This window comes from Hyaena hyaena, unplaced genomic scaffold (genome assembly GCF_003009895.1).
Source record: "Hyaena hyaena isolate Hyena2069 unplaced genomic scaffold, ASM300989v1 scaffold_2416, whole genome shotgun sequence".
NCBI classification, from domain to species: Eukaryota; Metazoa; Chordata; class Mammalia; order Carnivora; family Hyaenidae; genus Hyaena; species Hyaena hyaena.
Window position 1 is genome coordinate 20,062 of NW_024083050.1, and position 19,575 is coordinate 39,636.

Here is a 19,575-nt window from a genome sequence, read left to right on the forward strand (position 1 = left end):
TGCCTGGGTGGCTCTATCGGTTAAGTATCCAACCTCAGCTCAGGTCATGATCTCATAGTTTGTGGGTTCAAGCCCTGTGTTGGGCTCTGTGCTGACAGCTCAGAGCCTGGAGTCTGCTTTGGATTCTGTGTCTCCTCTGCCCCTTCCCTATTTGTGCTCTGTCTCTCAAAAATAAACAAATATTTGATGAGCCTGGGTGGCTTAATTGGTTGAACGTCCAACTTCAGCTCAGGTCATGATCTCACAGTTTGTGAGTTCAAGTCCCACGTTGGGCTCTGTGCTGACAGCTCAGAGCCTGGAGCCTGCTTTGGATTCTGTGTCTACGTCTCTCTCTGCCCTTCCCCAACTCGTGCTCTGTCTCTCTCAAAAATTAATAAATGTAAAAAAATTGTTTTAAATATTAAAAAAAAAGATGGACCCAATGATATATTACTGATCCACCTCCAAAAAGCAAACTTATCAAAATAGCCGTGATTCTCAACAAAGGACAAAGCCCACTAACTCTTAGTTCCCAGGGAGAATCTCAGATCTCAGTCTTAGTTCACCTATGTAATTGAAGGTAGGAGGCAGAAAGAGGGTGGCAATTCTGATGTCTCCCTGTACCCACCACCTTCACATCACGAAGAGTGGGGACTGCATACTCAACTGAAGGAAACACCTCAAAATGTTACTGCAGAAACAAAACCGACAGGATCACTGTCATACTAACACAGTATTGAGTCTCAGATACACTTCTCCTCTTTTGCCTCTTGACAGGGTGGATGCAGGAGCAACTGGAACATGAACATCCATATCAGATGAAGGAAATAACAGTGGCGCTCCCATTTTGGAAGGCTTTTCTCAGATATCCCACCACTGCCTCTTAAAACTAAAGAATTCTAATTACTAACTTACTCCCATAAGTGAAAAACAAAATTTCCTAGCAGGAAAACAGCTAGCTACAGCTGGGGCTAAACCCTCAGAGCTGCTAACACCCCATTTAGGATTCTCCCATAGTTTACATTCAACATCATTATACAGACTGGGGACTTGGGGGCAGGTAGGGCAGGACACCAACAGCCTGGACTCATGCAAAAGAACAGAAGGGAAACCTGGATACTAATGTTTCTGCCAATACCATAACATCTCCCAGGACTTGGAAATGACCAGCTAGTTTTACCTCAGTCTAACCATTAGCTCTGCAGAACCTGTGACCCTGACACACAGAAGGAAGATGAAGGAGAAAGTCAATTACAGATTTCACAAATATCTAGTACATCAGTCTGTAATTTTTAATTAAACTATCAAAGACACCGCACCTTTTAAGTCTTTGAGTTTAACAACGTTTAACAGTGGCTTTATTAGGTGAACGCTTGAAAGCATTCAACATGAAATTCAATTTACTTCACATTAATGTTTGCAAATACATTAGCAATTCTTAAATATTTCAAATCAACCAACTTAAGTATAGAAGGCTTGCTTATAGGTCTTCTGAGGTGACAAGACGACTGAAAGGAGCCTAGGACTTAAGTCCAGATCTCTAACCAACAATCACCATGTCATCACTGGTGAACTCATATGAGGGAACTTCAAGATTGAGAGGCGCAGGGCCCTTCCTGATCCTGCCAGAAGCATCATAGTGTGACCCATGGCAAGGGCAGTAATAACCACCAAAATCTCCTGCATTTGCAATGGGTACACAACCAAGATGAGTGCAAACACCTATCAGGATAATCCATTCAGGTTTCTTTACTCGATCTAAATCATGCTGTGGGTCCCTCAACTGGGAGACTTCAACTGCAGCTTCCTGCTCAATTTCCTTCTTGGTTCTATGACGCACAAACAGTGGTTTTCCTCTCCATTTGAAAGCCATATTCTTGCCTTCTGGTATATCGGATAACTTGATTTCGATTTTTGACATGGCCAACACATCAGCAGAAGCACTCATGCTGGAAACAAACTGGGAGACGACATTCTTGGCAGCATATGCAACACCTATACTAGTTGTTGCAGTTATCAAATAGGAGAAACCTTTTCTAGCCTCACTGCTCTCTTTTGAAGACTTTGTACCATCTAACACTTCGGTGCGTCGATAGTCAGAGAAGTCAGGCACTCTGATGTCTGTGTGGGAATAACGAACAGAAGCAGGGACTGCAAGATAAACAGAGTTAAAAAAAACAATTAGATGAGTATCCTGAAAGAAGTATATATCAGGAAATAACCTTTGTGAATTCAAAGCAAAAATCAAGTTATAAAAATGTGAAATATGGCACTAATCTCAGAAATGGTCAAGTTGGCAGTGCCAGTATAGAAAATACTGAAAAAGAAATGAAGTCAATCACAACCTGTCATACTGGTATGAAATCACAGGATAATATGCGTAAACTGAGTTCTTCCTGATTGAATGCTGTTGATTCAGGATTCCTAACAATTTAGTATATCAAATCTAAAAAGTTAAGTGGTACTATAAACAGCAATATTTTAAAATCCCCAAAATTCAACATGCCAAGACACACAATTATGTTAACTACCTCTCATTCTCTGGATTACAAGGGACCATAAAACTCATCAAGTATACCAAATAAGTTGATTTGTGGGGTTCCTGGGTGGCTCAGTCAGTTAAGCATCTGACTCCTGATTTCAGGAGCCTGCTTGAGATTCTAGCTCTCCCTCTCTTTGCCCCTCCCCCACTCATGGTCTCTCTATGTTGCAGGCAGGTGAAATAAACATTAAAAATAGTTGACTTGTCGGGGCGCCTGGGTGGCTTAGTCGGTTAAGCATCTGACTTTCGCTTAGGTCATGATCTCGCGGTTCATGGGTTCGAGCCCCGCGTCGGCCTCTGTGCTGACAGCCAGCTCAGAGCCTGGAGCCTGTTTCAGAGTCTGTGTCTCCCTCTCTCTCTGACCCTCCCCTGCTCGCGCTGTCTCTCTCTCTCCTAGAAATAAATAAAACATTAAAAAAATTAAAAAAAAAATAGTTGACTTGTTATCTTAATCAAATGTTTATTTACTTACTCTCTGAAAGTTCAGTAGAACTGCTAAAAATTCATAAAATATTTATTACCATAAACGTTCTGTGAACTGTTACTATAACTTTAGTTACAGAAAATTTAGAGATTTTCTATTTTAGCTGGAGTATAAATCAATACTATAACTTCAAGTAAAGTCAGAAAATATACAACTCTCAAATGAAAATCTCCAAAAGAACCAATTATTTCAATTTAGTACAGGATAAAAGAGCAAATTTTCATATACCCACCTCTTCAGTGAAGGGCAGTAATTCTATAAGAGTACAGGCATTATCTTTCTTTTTCAGTGCTGTGGGTTTCTCAACTGAGACACTACTACTGCAGGATGGCCAGATCTTTTTATCAAATGAATGTTAAAAAAATAGTTACTATTTAAGTAGTGCTTTGGATGTACTGATTATGTCCTTTTATCCCATACCATTTAAAAATAACTGACAAAAAATTAACTTACTGGCATCACTTTTAAGCATGTTTCAGGAAGCAAATCTCTTTACAAATTATATATGCATTTTAGGGAATTTGCCACAGAGTTTTTCTAAAAGTTGTCCTTTTTAGAAAAGGGACATACAAATTCCCCACTTAAAAACTGTGCTGTTTCAAAAAGAAAAACATACTTATAAAATGCATTTTCATGTAAGTTGCAATTTTACTTCCGCTACTAGGCTATCTCATCCTAATATATTTCCTGGAGCATTACAATAAATAATACAACTACTTTTCACACAGTTCTCAAGGTCAGTAACAATGGAAGCCATAAGTACAATTCACTCTTGAACATGGAGATTAGGGGCACTGATCCCTCATGCAGTTGAAAATCTTGTTATCTTTTGACTCTCCCTTAACAGTTTTGTTAAAGTTTTGTGTTGCCTGTGAGCCTTACCCGTAACATAGTCAACTAATACATATGTTGCATGTTATATATATATATATGTATATATATATATATATACCATATACTGCATTCTTATAATAAAGCAAGCTAGGGAAAATATTAAGAAAATCACAAAAAATACATTTGCAGCACTGTACCATATTTATAAAAAAAAAAATGCACGCATAAGTGGACCTGCACAGTTCAAATCCATGTTGTTCAAGGGTCAACAGTATTCCCAAATCACTGTTGGAAACCTATCAAAATCACTCTGTACTTTCCTGGGACCAGGACAAGGGTAGTGACTACTTGATATTTACAACTATGGCAAAGTGACATTACATCATATATTACCGTACCTCTACCTAATGCCAACCCATCAGTGTAGACTGGGGTTTGGGACCAAGTTATGAATTACTTTCCTTTGAAATTCTCTGGAATTACAAAGGAAAATGTGTACCAATACCTAAAAGACGAAGGAACCAAAGTCCATACGTCTACATTAAAAACAGTATCTACAACACTTGACCATAAAACAAGTATACAAGCAAATGTACAGGAACATTAAATAGAATGATTTTAACATTCTCATTCAGAGATTTGGTGATGAAAGGAATCCAGCTGTCTACTCCATTCTATCTACCTTACATTTTATATTAAGTGTATATACATATATATAAATAAGTAATACATATATATAAATATATATCAGAACCTTATGGTTCTGTATGATTTACCAGTTTTTGGGAAAGTCAGGTAAGCCTCTAACTTTTAGGAGAAACTCTCTAGTCATTAGACAAATTCCAAAGATGCTTTTTGCATTTGCTACTGAGATTTTGTCCTCCCTTATTGTTTCTCACCTCGAGACCCAAAGAATAGGCTTGGATGGCTAGTGTTCATGCCCTGAACAGTGTCTCCAAAACCCACTGGTGCACCCAAACAACAAAAATCGTTATTTTATTCACTCACAAATATTCTGTACTACCTGTATGTGAAATCTGAGGTCTTAGGAAACAAAAAATAGATTCTTCTCTATGTCCTCAAGCTCAAGGTCAGAGGACTCACCAGGAAAATGCAATAGTACAGTGTTATGTACCATAAAAATAAAAGAATCAGTAAATATAAAATTTTATTGACCTGACCCTGAACTGAGATTGACTTGGTAAGATGGAAATGCGGAAAATTGAGTGGAAGGATTATTTTAAAGCAAAGAGAACAGGGTGACTGAAGGAAGACTAAAGAGAGTGGGGTAACTTAGCTTGTAGGGCAAATGTCACACTGTCAATGGGGCCAGAAGGTGACACAATGAAGTGGTTCTGGTGAGAACTGTGATGAACTGGAAGAGTCATTGCTCCAACGAAGAGGACAGCCAGTGCACAGCACACTAGACTTTTCCCATGTTGAAACGAGTTCAGTGTTGCCAAATTCCAACATTTTAAAACATGCAAGAAATCCTCCTTTTAAGACTATGCAGGTTGGACACACTACAGGTACAATGGCACACAGATTGCCATTTCAGGATTTCCAATACAGAACATGAAAAAAAAAAAAAAGAAAATAAGGTGTGGCACAAAAGATGAGTAGGATCTGGTTCCTGGCTAAATCAGTCTTTCAAATCCATATTCTATCACATACACAACGTTTATCCTTGTGAGTCATTTCACTTCTTGCAGTGTTTTCTCATCTGTAAAATGGGAATATAATCAACCTCTGCTTGTGACTCTCCTTGAGGATTAAACTGATTATACTGTGAAACCCTTTGGCCCCGCAAAACAGTGCTGATAGTCCACACCATTAATGACCTTGGGGCTTGGGTTATTGTCTTTCTAATGCTTTTGAGAGGTGTGCGTGAAAAGGAAGGGCACTAGACAGTTCAGGCGGTGGTGAGCAGGACAATAGCAGTTCTCATTTTTTGAGCATGTATAATATAGCGCCCCAAAAATGTGCTAATGGCTTTAGAATTTTTCCATCTAAACCTCATGGCATTATCTAGGAAACTGGCATAATCATCCACTTCACTGATGAGGAAAAACATTAAGAAATTTGCCAAAAGTAAAACGACATATAAGCAGCAAAAGTTGTCAGACTTTGCTGGAAACAGTTGGCATTCAGAGTTCTTGAACTTAACCTATGACGTACAAAATTTAGTCTGTGGTTTGGGCAGACCGGCCGCCAACGGATACAATCCCACAGAGGCGCGAATGCGATAGCTGGAGGTCACCTAAGATCGCCCAAGCTAGCCGCGTCCGCGCACAGGTGAGGGCAGAGACCCAGGAGGTGCAGAGCCTGCCCAAGGTCGACCCAGCACGGCAACTTAATCCCCCAACGGGGCTCCACTCCATTTCCCCGCCCTCCTCAGCTGCGCCATGGGTCGAGGGCCGGAGGGAGCGAGAACAGGGGTACCCCTCAGCCCGGCTCACCATTGAGGCCCACGGAGGCGACCAAAGGCCGGCTTGCGGCCTGGCCACTCAGCGACTCCCGGCACAAGAAGGGCCGCTTCACGTCCAGCACTGGCGGCTCCGGGGTGGCGGGCAATGAAGCCTGCACCAGAGGCCGCAACGCGCCCGCCACCCCGCGGGACGTGGCCGATAGGACGGGCGCGAACGGGCCCGAACGGGCGGCCACCGACAACATGGCGACAGCTGCTCCAAACGCCGAGCCGGTCACAGGAACGACCTTCCGCCGCGGCGCAGGCGCGAGAAAGGGCAGGAGGCGCGCGATCCGTGACGTCAGCGCGCCGGCCTAAGCGGTGGCCCCACTGAGGGGTGGGGGGTGCAGCGCACCGAGAGGAGCTGCGTCAGAGGCGGGACTATGAGCATACGCTAAGGGCGGAAGGGGCGGGGCGGAGCTGGGCGGGAAGGTGTGGGTGCCGCCCTATCTATCCTCTCCAGGCACCTCTTGACGTGTAAACTGGTATCTGCTGGGAGGAAGGCGAGCAAAGGAGGCCCGCAGGAGTCGCCCCGTGAGTCCACTTTGGGTCCCTCAGAGTAAAAACTTCATCTGTAGGAAACTAGGGATAAGAATAAGTCATCATAATAGGTTAAGGATAATAGCAGTTCTTAACATATGTGCATATATAATGTTATACGTATATATAAGGATATATGTTAGGGTGTATACATATATATTAGGTTATATGTACTTATGAAACCTAGAACATAGCCCAGCATACAGTGGCCACTATGTGTGTACTACTATAATGATGATTATTAGCACTATAGAACTAAAAAGTAAATTTTTAAAAGGCCGGGGATTTATGTGTGAAAGCTTAACAATAATAATGATAATGGTAATGGTTTATGTGTATTAAGCATTTACTATGCATAAGATTTTGTATTTTACCTTCATTCTTTCATTTATAGTCAATGTCCCTATGAGGCAACAGGTATTTTCCAATGAGGAAACCACTCTTGAGAAGAATTATGTGCCCAGGACTAGATAGCCAACAAAGGGTGACAGGGGTTAGTCTGGCTTTTGAGCTCTTAACCACCATCAGTTTCCCTAAGTGAGATTTTAGAGGATTCAGGGATGGGTCCCCAAATAATTTTCTATCACACGGTGAGAAACTGATTTCCTTTATAAAAAAAAAAGAAGTTTATTTTTGAGAGACAGAGATAGAGCAGGAGCAGGAGAGGGGCAGAGAGAGAGGGAGACACAGAATCTGAAGCAGGCTCCAGGCTCTAGGCTCTGAGCTGTCAGCACAGAGGTGGAAGGGGTTCCAACTCACAAACCGGGAGATTAGGATCTGAGCCGAAGTCAGACACTTAACCAACAGAGCCACCCAGGCACCCTGAATATTATTTCCTTCTTAATTCTCTTTCAATCCTTCTGATTACACCAATGAGAAAGTCCCAGTTTGGTGCTAATATATTGTTTTTTTTTTTTTTTAATTTTTTAATTTTTTTAATTTTTATTTATTTTTTTTTTACAAATAGTTTATTGTCAAATTAGTTTCCACATAACACTCGGTGCTCATCCCCACAAGTGCTAATGTATTGTTAATTGCTCTCTAACACTTGCTAACCTCCCCTTTAAGAGAATAGGCCTTGACTTCAAAGCCCTTGGGTAGTTGAAACAGCAGGTAGAAGATTTAATAATATTTTCTTTTCATGGTATTTATTTTGTCTCCTTACTGATTTTCCAATGACTCTAGTGAAGAAAACTTTTACATTTACTAAGGTCAAAATGAGTTAATTTAAATATTAAGTAAATGAAGTTTTTCTGTGCTGTGCATGGGCCCCGGGACCTTGGCAAGTTTCCTGACTCCTCTATGCTTTAGTTTCCTCACCTGTAAAATGTAGGTGGTAATGATGCCACCTAGAAGGAGTAAATGTACTAATATGTGTAACAGCACCTATAAGGGGCCCCACATGCTAAACATCAGGTTTGCTAGTATTGTGTTATTTGACATCTTCCTTCAATTCCTGCTGAGTCATTTGTATTCCTCTCTCTAGGTCCACAACACACTGACCACTTCCTCCTGGACACTTCTCAGGGTCTAAGTCTTGGGCATCGTTATTGCCCTAGGGACTCTGTGGTACTCTCAGCTTTGGAAGTGGCCTCCTCAGGGGCTGCCCTGACTTGGCTAGCCATTGGTCTGGCACTAGGCTAACCCCAGTAACAACCTTAAAGGTAAGAGTGGGTGCTTCCAGAGCAGCTACTACACCCCATACACAGTTTGAGTTCTTTACATGGAATAATGCACTTAATATCCACAACAGCCCTTTGAAGTGGGTAAGGGTAGGTGAGGATGGAAAAATAGAGGAAGGAGCCTTTACAAGACTCTGGGTTTAATCCTAGTTCTGCCACTCAGAAGATATAATCCTAAAATGAGTTGTATATAACCTCTGTGTATGCCTCAGTTTTCCTTCTATAAAATGAAGATAATAATAGTATTATCCCCAAAGGGTTATTTTAAGGAAGAATTGGACTAATGTATGTAAAGTACAGAGAACCGTGCCTGGCACACAGTAAGTGCTATGAAATGTCCATGATAACAATAAAAATAACTCTTCCCATTCTATACAGGAAGAAACTGAGATTCAAAGATGACAAATGAGGAGCACCTGGGGGGCTCAGTTGGTTAAGCATCTGACTTCGGCTTAGGTCATGATCTCCAGAGCCTGGAGCCTGTTTCAGATTCTGTGTCTCCCTCTCTCTCTGACTCTCCCCTGCTTATGCTCTCTCTCTCTCTCTCTCTCTNCTCTCTCTCTCTCTCTCTCTCTCTCTCTCTCTCTGTCTCTCTCTCAGAAGTAAGTAAAAAAACAAAAAAATTAAAAAATAAATAAACATTAAAAAATTAAAGAAAACACAAAAAACAAAGATGACCTACCAGAAGACACGTCATTTTCTTCAGCCCTACTGAGATATAATTGACACACAGGTGTAAATTTAAGGTGTATAATGTATTGACTTGATACACTTGTATATTGCAACTTGGTTACCACCATAGTGTTAGCTAACACCCTAGTCACACCATAGAATTATCATTTCTTTTTTGTGGTGAGAACACTTAACAATCTAGTTTCTTGGCAACTTTTAGATACCTATGTATTATTGTTAACTACAGTCACCATGCTGTATGTTAGATCTCCAGAACTTACTCATCTTAGAACTAGAAGTTTGGACCCTTTGACTGATATCTCCCCATCTCCCAAAGCCCCAGTCCCTGGTAACCACCACTCTAATCTGTGTTTGTCTGAGTTCTACTTCTTTTTATTCAATATATAAGTGAGATCATATAGTATTTAACTTTCTCTATCTGAATTCTTTCACTGATCATAATGCCTTCTGTTTGTCCATGTTGTCCCAAATGGCAGGATTTCCTTCTTTCTTCTGGCTGAATAATATTCAGTCCAATGTAGGTACCATATCTTCTTTTTCCATTCATCCATTAACAGACATTTAGGTTGTTTCCATATCTTGGCTATTGTGAATATTGCTGTAATGAACATACCAGTGCCCATATCTCTTTAAATCCTGTTTTCATTTCCTTTCGATATATACCCAGAATTAGAATTGCTGGATCATATGGTAATTCTACTTTTAATTTATTGAGGAACCTCCATACTGTTTTCCATACTGGCTATACCAAGTTACATTCCCACCAGCAGTGCACAAGGGGTCCCTTTTCTCCATCCTCACCAGCATTTGTTATATACCTTATTTTTTTGATAATAACCATTCTAACAGATGTGACATGATATCTCACTGTGGTTTTGATTTGCGTTTTCCTTATTAGTAATGTTGAGCAACATGTGCCTCCTGACATTTGTGTGTCTTTTTTGAAAAAATACCTATTCAATAAATAAAAATGTTTATTTATTTTGAGAAAGGGAGAGTGAAAGCAAGTGGGGGAGGGGAGAGAAAGAATCCCAAGCAGGCCCCCTGCTGTCAGCGAACAGCCCAGTGTGGGGCTCAGTCTTACTAACTATGAGATTATGACCTGAGCCTAAATGAAGAGTCAGACAGTTAACTGACTGAGCCATCCAAATGCCTCCCCCTCCCCCGCCCATTTTTTAATCAGATTGTTTATTTTGTTGATATTGAGTTGTATGAACTCTGTATATATTTTGACTCTTAATCTCTTATCTGACATCTGATTTGCAAAGATCTTTGCCCATTCTTTTTTAAATGTTTATTTTTGAGAGAGAGAAAGACAGAGTGTGAGTGGGGGAGGGAGAGAAAAAGAGGGAGACAAGAATCCAAAGCAGGTTCCAGACTCTGAGCTGTCAACACAAAGCCCGCTGTGGGGCTTAAACTCACACACCATGAGATCATGACCTGTGCTAAAGTTAACCAACTGAGCTACCCGGGCGCCCCAGTCCTCTCCCATTCTAATGGTTGCTTTTTTATTTGTTAATGGTTTTCTTTGCTGTGCAGAAGACTTTTAATCTGACATACTCTCACTTATTAAGTTTTTTTTTGTTGCTTGTGCTTTTGGTATCATATCCAAAAAATTATTGGCAAGGCCAAAGTCAAAGAGCTTTTCCCCTATGTTTGCTTCTAGGAGTTTATAGTTTCTCGTCCTATGCTTAAGCCTTTTACCCATTTTGAGTTAATTTTTATGAGTGGTGTAAGTAGGGGTTCAATTTTGTTCTCCATGTGGTCATCCTGTTTTCCCAACACCATATATTAAAGACAGAATCCTTTCTCCCTTTTAATATTCATGCCTCCCTTGCTAAATATTAGTTAACCATATGTGTTAGGGTTTATTTCTGGGCTCTTGTGTTTCAGTCTTATTAAATTTGCTAAGACTTGCCTTGTGACTTTTCATATGATCTAAGCTGGAGAATGTTCCATGTGCAATGATGTATGCATTATTTTTCTTAATGGTGTCCCATAGTCCTGTGGCTTTCTTTGTTCCTTTAGTCTCTCAAATTTTTGCTCCTCTGATTGGATAATCTCAATTCATCTGTCTTCTGGCTCATTGATTCCTTCTTCTGCTTCGTCAAGTCTGCTGTTAAAGCTTTCTATTCAGTTTTTCTGTTCAGTCATTGTATTCTTCAGCTACAAAATTTCTGTTTGGTTCTTTTTTTATGTTTTCTATCTCTTTTTTTTCTTCTCATTTTGTTCTTGTATTGTTTTCTTGTATCATTAACTTGTATGTCTGTGTTCTCTGGCAGCTCTCTAGACATCTATTGAATAATTATTTTGAATTCTTCATTGCACAATTCTTGGATCTCCATGCCCTTGGGGCCAGTTACTGGAGGTTTACTGTATTCCTTTGGGGAAGTCATGTTTCCCTGATGGGTTATTTGTGTTGCCTTGCATTGGTGTCTGTGCATTTGAAGAAGCAGTCACCTCTTCCAGGTTTTGTGGAATGATTTCAGTAAAGGAAGACTTTTATCTGTGAGTGGGGGAACATATTGTGACCCTGGTCAAATGATGCAGGAAAGCAAGTTTGGAGGCATGTGGTGGCACCAGGTTTGGGGGTGCATGTTGTATTTTTTGGCTCAGGGCTCCAAAAACATCAACAAATTTGTGGTCCTTGATGAACACTGTGGAGGATCACAGTCACTGCAAGGGCTGTTGGGATCCTTGGTAGCACCACCAAGTTCAGTAGACAGGCACCGTGGCAGGCAGTAGTGGTACCAGAGTCAGGCATGCACACACTGGTATGTGGTGGCCAACCACAGGTGCCTATTTAGTGGCAGGGGCCAGTTTCAGACACATAACATAGTGGTGAGAGTCAAGACAGGCAGCAAGGGCCAGAGCCAACTCTGGGCTCCCTGGTAGCTGGTGGGGTACTGGCTGTTGGCACACTCTCCTGTGGCTGTGGTCTCCCCTAGGCATGAGCACTGCAGAGAGGCTGGTGATGGGCAGCAGGTCAATTGCGTGAATGCACAGCTGGAGGGGATGGCCCCAAGCACACATGGTCGGCAGTCAGCCACAAGGGTCTAGGCTGGCATCTTGCTCTTGGACAGCCTCAGAGGCCTGAGCTGGCTGCCCCCATGCAGTTCTTGAGCTCCAGTCAGGATTGGGGAGTGGGGTGGGAGGAACTCAGGCAGCTGGTGAATACCTGTGGAACAAAGTCTGGTGAAATCTTCAGGGCCCCCACAGCAGCTCTGCTGGCCATTTATTTCTTCAATGGAGAAATCTGTGATTGTCTGCAGAGCAGGTCATTGTGAAGCACTGCTGCTCCTGCTACATGGCTGTTACTGGAAGCCCCTGTTTTTCTTCCCTGGTCCTAACTGTCTGTGTTCATTTCCACTCTACCAGTCAGAAGCAGGACCTCAGTGAAGTGCCCCTGAAAGTCTGGGGAAGTCAGTGGTTCACCCTGCTCTCCCTTTCCTGGCACGGAGAACTCTTTCTAGTTGGGACATTTTCTCTTGGCACTGAGCAATGCTTAGGGGATGGGTTAATTTAAGTAAAATGAAGCTTACTTCTCTTTTTATGCAGAACTTCTCAGGTTTTTTGTTTACTATGTTGCCAAAGTTTCTTAAGTGGACCAGCTGTTCTAGAGCTGTATTTGTTTGAGATCACTTTCTAATTGCTAATCTTGTGGGGGAGGCAGAGACTGAAGTCTCCTGTGTTGTCATTTTGATAACATCACTCCCTCAAAGACACATCATCGATAAGTAAAAGAGCCCATTTGTTCTGGGTTCCAGTCCAGAGTTGTAGCAGGGAAGGGGGTAACTCTGTGGCTGAATATCGGTCCTCTCACAGAAGATGGAGGCTAGAATCCAGGAATGGCATGCATATTGGAAGTTGGACCTATGTAGATCATCCAGTTGCTAGTTTTTTGTTTTGTTTTGTTTTTAACTGGATGGGCTGTTAGCTTTCATGCTTCAGCTTCTCTTTCCTTGAATCTACATCTTGATGGGCTCTAGAGGCAAACAACCTGGTTTGCATACTAGCTCTGCACCTTATAGTTGTGTGACTTTGGGCAATGCTGAGCTTCAGATTCCTCATCTGTAAAATAGGGATAAAAATGAAATTGCTATGCGGAATAAAAGAAATGAAGCAAATAAAGTACTTAGTCTTTGGTACACAGCAAGAGCCTCGTTAAGTGTTATTTTTTATAAATCAGCGTGTGGGAGGGAATTTGGGGTATGGGGGAAATAGCCAGGGACTGAGAAATGTAAATATTTGGTAAACTTCTCAGTCCCCAGGAACACTGAAGAGCAAAATGTATGAAAGAAGCAGGAAGGAGGAGACAAGAAACAAAGTCCTCTTTTTAACAAATGAATGTCTTGTTTAAAGCAGAGGTCAGAGGTCAAGACTGGACACCCACATTCTCCTCCCCTCCTCAGTCCTTCCCAGATAAAGGAACCAACATGAGTTCCCTCCCTGTCCCACAGGTAGAGTTGTCCCACAAAGAAAACTTTTATTTGCAGGAAATGAGATCATGGGGAATGGCTTCCATAGTCATGACTCCCCCCAGAGAGGGTAGATGGATTCCTTTTGTTTAGGGTTAGGATGAATATTTATAGGGAAGCCTTGTCATCCTATGTAGAGATGGGTGTAAGGTCACACATGCACAGGAAAGAAACATGCCTATACATACAATGTATGTTATGTAAATGAGGCTGAGCCGCCTCCTTGGGCAAAGATTTTACTATTATAGTTAATATTATAATAAGGCAAAGGTAATTGTAGGTCACTCCATGGTGCATCTGCACAGACAGCTTTAATTCAAAGGGTCTGGGTGGTCTGGGCCTGAGGGAAGTCTTTTTTAAATTTTTTTTTTTTTTAATGTTTTTTATTTATTTCTAGGAGAGAGAGAGAGAGACAGCCTGAGCAGGGGAGGGTCAGAGAGAGAGAGGGAGTCACAGACTGAAACAGGCTCCAGGCTCTGAGCTGGCAGTCAGCACAGAGCCCGACGCGGGGCTCGAACCCACGAACCGCGAGATCATGACCTAAGTGAAAGTCGGACGCTTAACCGACTAAGCCACCCAGGCGCCCCGGGCCTGAGGGAAGTCTTATCAGGGCAGTCACCTTCATCTGGAGGGGTTTTAGGCCTCATTTGCAGGAGTCAAGAGGAAAGCCAAAAGAAGAGCTTAGGGAAAAATTTAAGACAAAGGTTAGTGAATACAAGCAGGTGGGCAGTAAAGGCCAGGTCTTGGGGTCCAGCTGGTGACAATATGGTATACCCAGTAATATAAACCCCAAAATTATTTGCTAGCATTTACAAGTTCTGAGTGTTTCTACCTACCCAGTGTAATAGACAGAATAATGCCCCCCTCCCCCCATACACTAAAGATGTGTGTGTCCTAATCCCTGGGATCTGGGAATATGTTACTTTACCTGGCAAAAGGATTTTAAAGATGGGATTAAGCGTCTCATGATGGGGAGATTATCCTGGATTGTTTGGATGGACCCAATGTAATCACAGGGTTCTTATCAGCGAGTAGCAGATCAGAGAGAGGAGACCTATGCTATTGACTGAAGATGGAGGAATGGTGCCTGGCGCCAGGGAGTTGGGGCAGCCTCTGGAAGCTGGGAAAAGCAAGGGAACAGATTGTCCCTTAGAGCCTCCAGAAGTAATAGCACTGTGGACCCACTTTAAACTTCTGACCTCCAGAATTGTAAAATAATAAATTTGTGTAGTTTTTTTTTTTTTTTTAATGTTTTTTATTTATTTCTAGGAGAGAGAGAGAGAGACAGCCTGAGCAGGGGAGGGTCAGAGAGAGAGAGGGAGTCACAGACTGAAACAGGCTCCAGGCTCTGAGCTGGCAGTCAGCACAGAGCCCGACGCGGGGCTCGAACCCACGAACCGCGAGATCATGACCCGAGCGAAAGTCGGACGCTTAACCAACTACGCCACCCGGGCGCCCCTAAATTTGTGTAGTTTTAAACCACTAAGTTTGTGGTAATTTGTTACAGTGGCAATAAGAAGCTGACACACACATGTACACACACAAAAAACCTGGAAGATCTAACCACATTAGTCCTAGATCCTCACATAGAAAATCAGTGAGGTAAGGACTTGCTTGCCACTTGGGGTTCTTCCTCACCTTATCTGCTTCACTGAGTTACATCACCTCCTATCTGCTGAGGTCTCTGAGTGTGGGACCACAGGTTTATACAATTCCATGAACAAACCTGATCTGTTGCCAAGAATAGTAGTATGTCAAAACACAGGGGACTCTTCGTGTTCCACGTCTGTGCATTGTATTTTGAGATGTGCCGTGTTCCCTATAGTCTTGATGTTTCCATCTGGGCATTGGGTGTGTATGTGTGGAGCCTGGAAGGGGAGTGTGTTCTAAGAAGACTGTGGAGCCTGGAAGGGGAGTGTGTTCTAAGAAGACTGTGCTTGGATGCTCCAAAGATCGTCTTTGGAACATACTTCTAACCCAGTCGTTCTGCCTATGATCCTGGATAATGTGCAGAGCCAGTGAGCCGCCTGTGGCCTGCCTCAGGAGACACGCCTCCTCAGCCACTTTCATCTCACCTTGTGCCTAAATGGAAAGCCAATCAGCCTCCCACTGAAGGGCCCCCACGTCTGTCTCCTGTTTCCACGCCATTACCCCGGGAGATGCCTGGCTTCGCATTTCCAGTTGCAGTTGCTGTGACAGTTTCGGCCTCTCCCTTCAGCCCACGTCTCTCGCTTGAGCAGCGAGATGCGAAGACTGACAGCCACTTGAGAACTGCACAGACTGTCCCCAATTTAAGCCATTTAAAATGCATTTCTGTTCCATAAAATCCGTTTCCATAATTCTGTGTCCCTAACTCTTTGAAAGATGGTAACCCTAGGGAGGAGAAGAAATTAGCCAGGGAGGAGAAGTTCAGACGTGCTAATATTTTAATCGCTCGTTCCTTTAACACATTAGTCACATTCATTAAGTATGATTAATTTTCAGGCTTTGTTGAAAACCATATCAATTTTCCTATCAGCCACACATCCATCTTTTGCCTAGCAAGCTGCTACACTAATACCAAAAACTACTCCCTTCTTTTTTATACCTTCATTGTATTATGTGCCCCCTGAAAAATTTATTAAGTTAATTAAACTCATGTATATAGAATGCTTGCTAAGAACTCAGGCTCCTGAGTGAGGCTGACAAGACTTGGTCCCAACTCCACTTGCCTGAGTCACTTGGCAAAGCTACTGAACTTATCTGAGAATAGAGATAAGAATAGTTATCTCAGAGTTTTGTTGTCAAGATGAAATAAGTTTTGAGAATTGCTCAGTAAGTTAATATTATTGTAATTAGGGGCTCTTGGAGTCTCATTCATTTAAAAGATTTTTACCCAGTGACTTCTATATACCAGGCAATGCTATATGCCCACTGCTGGCAGTACAGCAGTGAACAAAATAAATAAAAGTGTCTGGCCTTTAGGACCTTACATTCTAGGTGCGGGGAGTGTAGACCACAAACATACCAGATGGTGATGTGTTCTACAGAGAAGAAGAAACAAGATGAGGGGAAGAGAGGACTGAGATGATGGGAGATGGCTGAAGGGATCTGAATCACCTAGTTAGAAGCTATGTACCTTAGAAAAAATGTGATTCATGTATCCATCCACTGAATGAATGTTGAAAAGCTATTAGATACTAAGAAACTGGCTAAAGCTGGGGACTCAGGCACCAACCTGGAAAGGCTCATGGTTTCAAGGGAAACAATCATGCTGTGTGCCCAGTTGCATCACACGCAATAAGACACCACCAGATTTAGAGACTAAGGCCAAGGAACAAAGCCTCCATGGCAGAGCATGATAAAACAGGAGGGGCCAAAGGATGCTGCCCTGAGAAGGGGGTATGTGAGTGTAGCCATGAAGATGCAGGGGGAGGAGGCAGGTAGAAAATCAAGTATAGCAGGTGTTGCAAGGTTCTGTCTGTATGCCTTCCCCAGACCTCCAGGTGCCAGCCCCTGAATCTCTCTGCCTGAAATCTCTTTCTTGGCCAGCCCGCTCTACCCCCAGCAGCCTTCCAACAATGGCTAACAGCTTCTTCACTAGCTTCCTTTGGATGGGTAACTCTGACTGTTTGTTCTACACTGTCCCCCAGCGGTCCCATGTAGGATTCAGCCCCAGTTGCCCATGGTGGCAGTTGCCCATGGTGGTAACTGGCTTGATAACACTACTGGCTGACTTCCCTGTTTTTGTCTCGCTTTTTCCCTTTTCTAATGGTGTTCTCTCTGCTTCCCAGATAAACATCATGCTCTCAGATTGTCTCAGGGTCTGCTTCCGGGAGCAGGGGAGCAGGCAGAGAGGACGTCACATGTCTCACAGGCACTGCACTGCCTGAAGGCAGTGGTATAAGGAAGAGTGCAGAATAGAAGCTATGTGGGAGGGAAGAGGCTCCTGGAGGTGGAGACTGGGGCCTTTTTTTTTTTTAATGTTGTGTAACAAATAGCACAAACATAGCCATTCAAAACAATGTCCATTTATTATCTCAGTTTCTCTGGGTCAGTAGTTCAGCGTGGCTCATTTGGGTCCTCTGCTCAGAGTCTCAGCTGGCTATATTCAAGGTGTCAGTCAGGGCTGTGTGGTCTCACCTGAGGCCCACAGTCCTTTTCCAAGCTCACTCAAAGTGGCAGAACCTAGTTCCTTGTGGTTGGACTGAGGCCCTCAGTACCTAGAAGCCACAACAGTTCCCTGCCACATAGCCCTCTCTACAACATGGCAACTGTTCCTTCAAGACCAGCAGGAGAATCTGTCTTTGGATCTCTGACCTCTTCCATTCCCAACCTCTAGACCCTCTTTGACAAGGCCTCACCTGATTAGGTCAGGCCTGCCCACCATCAAAGGGAACAGAGCATACAGGAGGTCTATACCAGGGGTGTGAATCTTGGGGCCGTCTGAGAGTTCTGCCTATTACAGCTTCCCATCATGAAGAGCCATGCATACAGCACGCAGCAGCATGGGATGGTGCTGTCTCATTTCTCACCTGCTCGCCTTGAGCTCCTCAATGATTCCATAAGACCTCAGTGTAAAAGGTGAGCAAATGTGTTCTCACATGGGAGCACTAGGCATATGGCGTCTTCTATGTCTCATGTGTCATGTTAGGGCTTCTTCCCCACTCCCTGCAGAGTGAGAAGAACCTTGGAAGAGACGGATTTAGGGTAAACTTTTTTCATAGAGAATTAACACATTTTCTGGAGGGAAGAGAGTAGTCAGAGAGGTGGGGCATAAGTGAACAGATAAGCTGAAAAAACCTTTGGCAGCCTGTAGAGGACAAAGAAGGTGTTAAAGTACAGTGTCTCCCTCCTACCCAGCATCTCCTGCCTTTGCCCCAGGGTATCAGAGCTCTGTACCTTCTATCATCTTGCTTCTAAGCATGAAGTTCTAGACTCACTCAGCTTGGACTCAACTCAAAACTTCTGTGGAAACTTTGCCCATGACTCCAGAGAAGCTGAGATCCAGACTACTGCCTGGGTCCCATGTTTGCAGAAAAAGACCCAGGAGAGGCCCCTTCATCTTGGGGAGGACTAGGCTCCTTGAGACTCCAAGACATTCCCGAGGCCTTGAATGTGAAGTGGGAAGGAGGCTCAGGAACTCCTCAGGAACTCAGGCCTCCAGAGCCCCTGCAGGATCTGCACGACACAATTACAAGGTCATTATTTCTCTTTCACGATGATGCTCAGAAAACATTGGGAAGTTAAGTCAAACCACCAGTTGTCCAGCGTTGACACTGGAATAATAAATTCACAGGTTAAATAAGAAATTTTACTTGTGCTAATTTCAAAATTGATGGACACAGGAAAGCAGATTGTTCAGTGCTTGGTATTTAATTTTTATTTCAAGGTAATCATAAAGGCAGCACCCTTTTGTACATCCAAAAGCCCTTTCATCCTTAAATCTTGAGAGCACTTTAGCAAGCATACCAGGAATAAATTAAGTTGTAAAACCTCCATGAAAAAGATTAAAATTAAAATATAATTTTGAAGAACCACTTGAGTTTGTCCATTTACCTGTTTTGTAAGTACCTTTGCCTATTTTTCTTATAAATCTTTTTCACAAAATAAGGGATTTTGTGTGAAACACACAGCAAAGTGAAATAGTAAACCTCCAACATCTTAAGAAAAGCCCAAGTAGAATTAAACCTGCCTTCTGTGTCTAGGTGATGGTAATTAAACCGGATCTCCCATAATGAGGTGTGCTGATTAATAAATTATTTGATTACCAAGTATACCTGCAATCAATACAATTGCCTAAAAGCTCTGAATTAGAAATTGTGCAATAAAATATAATTGAAAGGTATTAAGAATTGGTAGTTTTAATTACAAGGAATGATTAATTGACCATTTGG

General features: G+C 42.6%; 1 protein-coding gene and 1 long non-coding RNA gene across 2 annotated transcripts; one reads left to right on the forward strand and one right to left on the reverse strand.

The window, feature by feature from the left end:
- Positions 1-1,248: 1,248 nt before the first annotated feature.
- LOC120227495 (cytochrome b-c1 complex subunit Rieske, mitochondrial) lies at positions 1,249-6,579 on the reverse strand. Its single transcript, XM_039225602.1, has 2 exons — positions 6,299-6,579; positions 1,249-2,130 (listed from the first exon to the last, which is right to left on the reverse strand). The coding sequence occupies exons 1-2, from the start codon at positions 6,510-6,512 to the stop codon at positions 1,520-1,522; spliced, it is 825 nt and encodes a 274-aa protein (XP_039081533.1). The 5' UTR covers positions 6,513-6,579; the 3' UTR covers positions 1,249-1,519.
- A 155-nt stretch (positions 6,580-6,734) lies between these two features.
- On the forward strand, positions 6,735-14,934 carry LOC120227494. Its single transcript, XR_005527265.1, has 3 exons — positions 6,735-6,840; positions 8,333-8,510; positions 14,728-14,934. It is a non-coding gene; the product is annotated as an uncharacterized LOC120227494 (long non-coding RNA).
- The last annotated feature ends 4,641 nt before the right edge of the window (positions 14,935-19,575 follow it).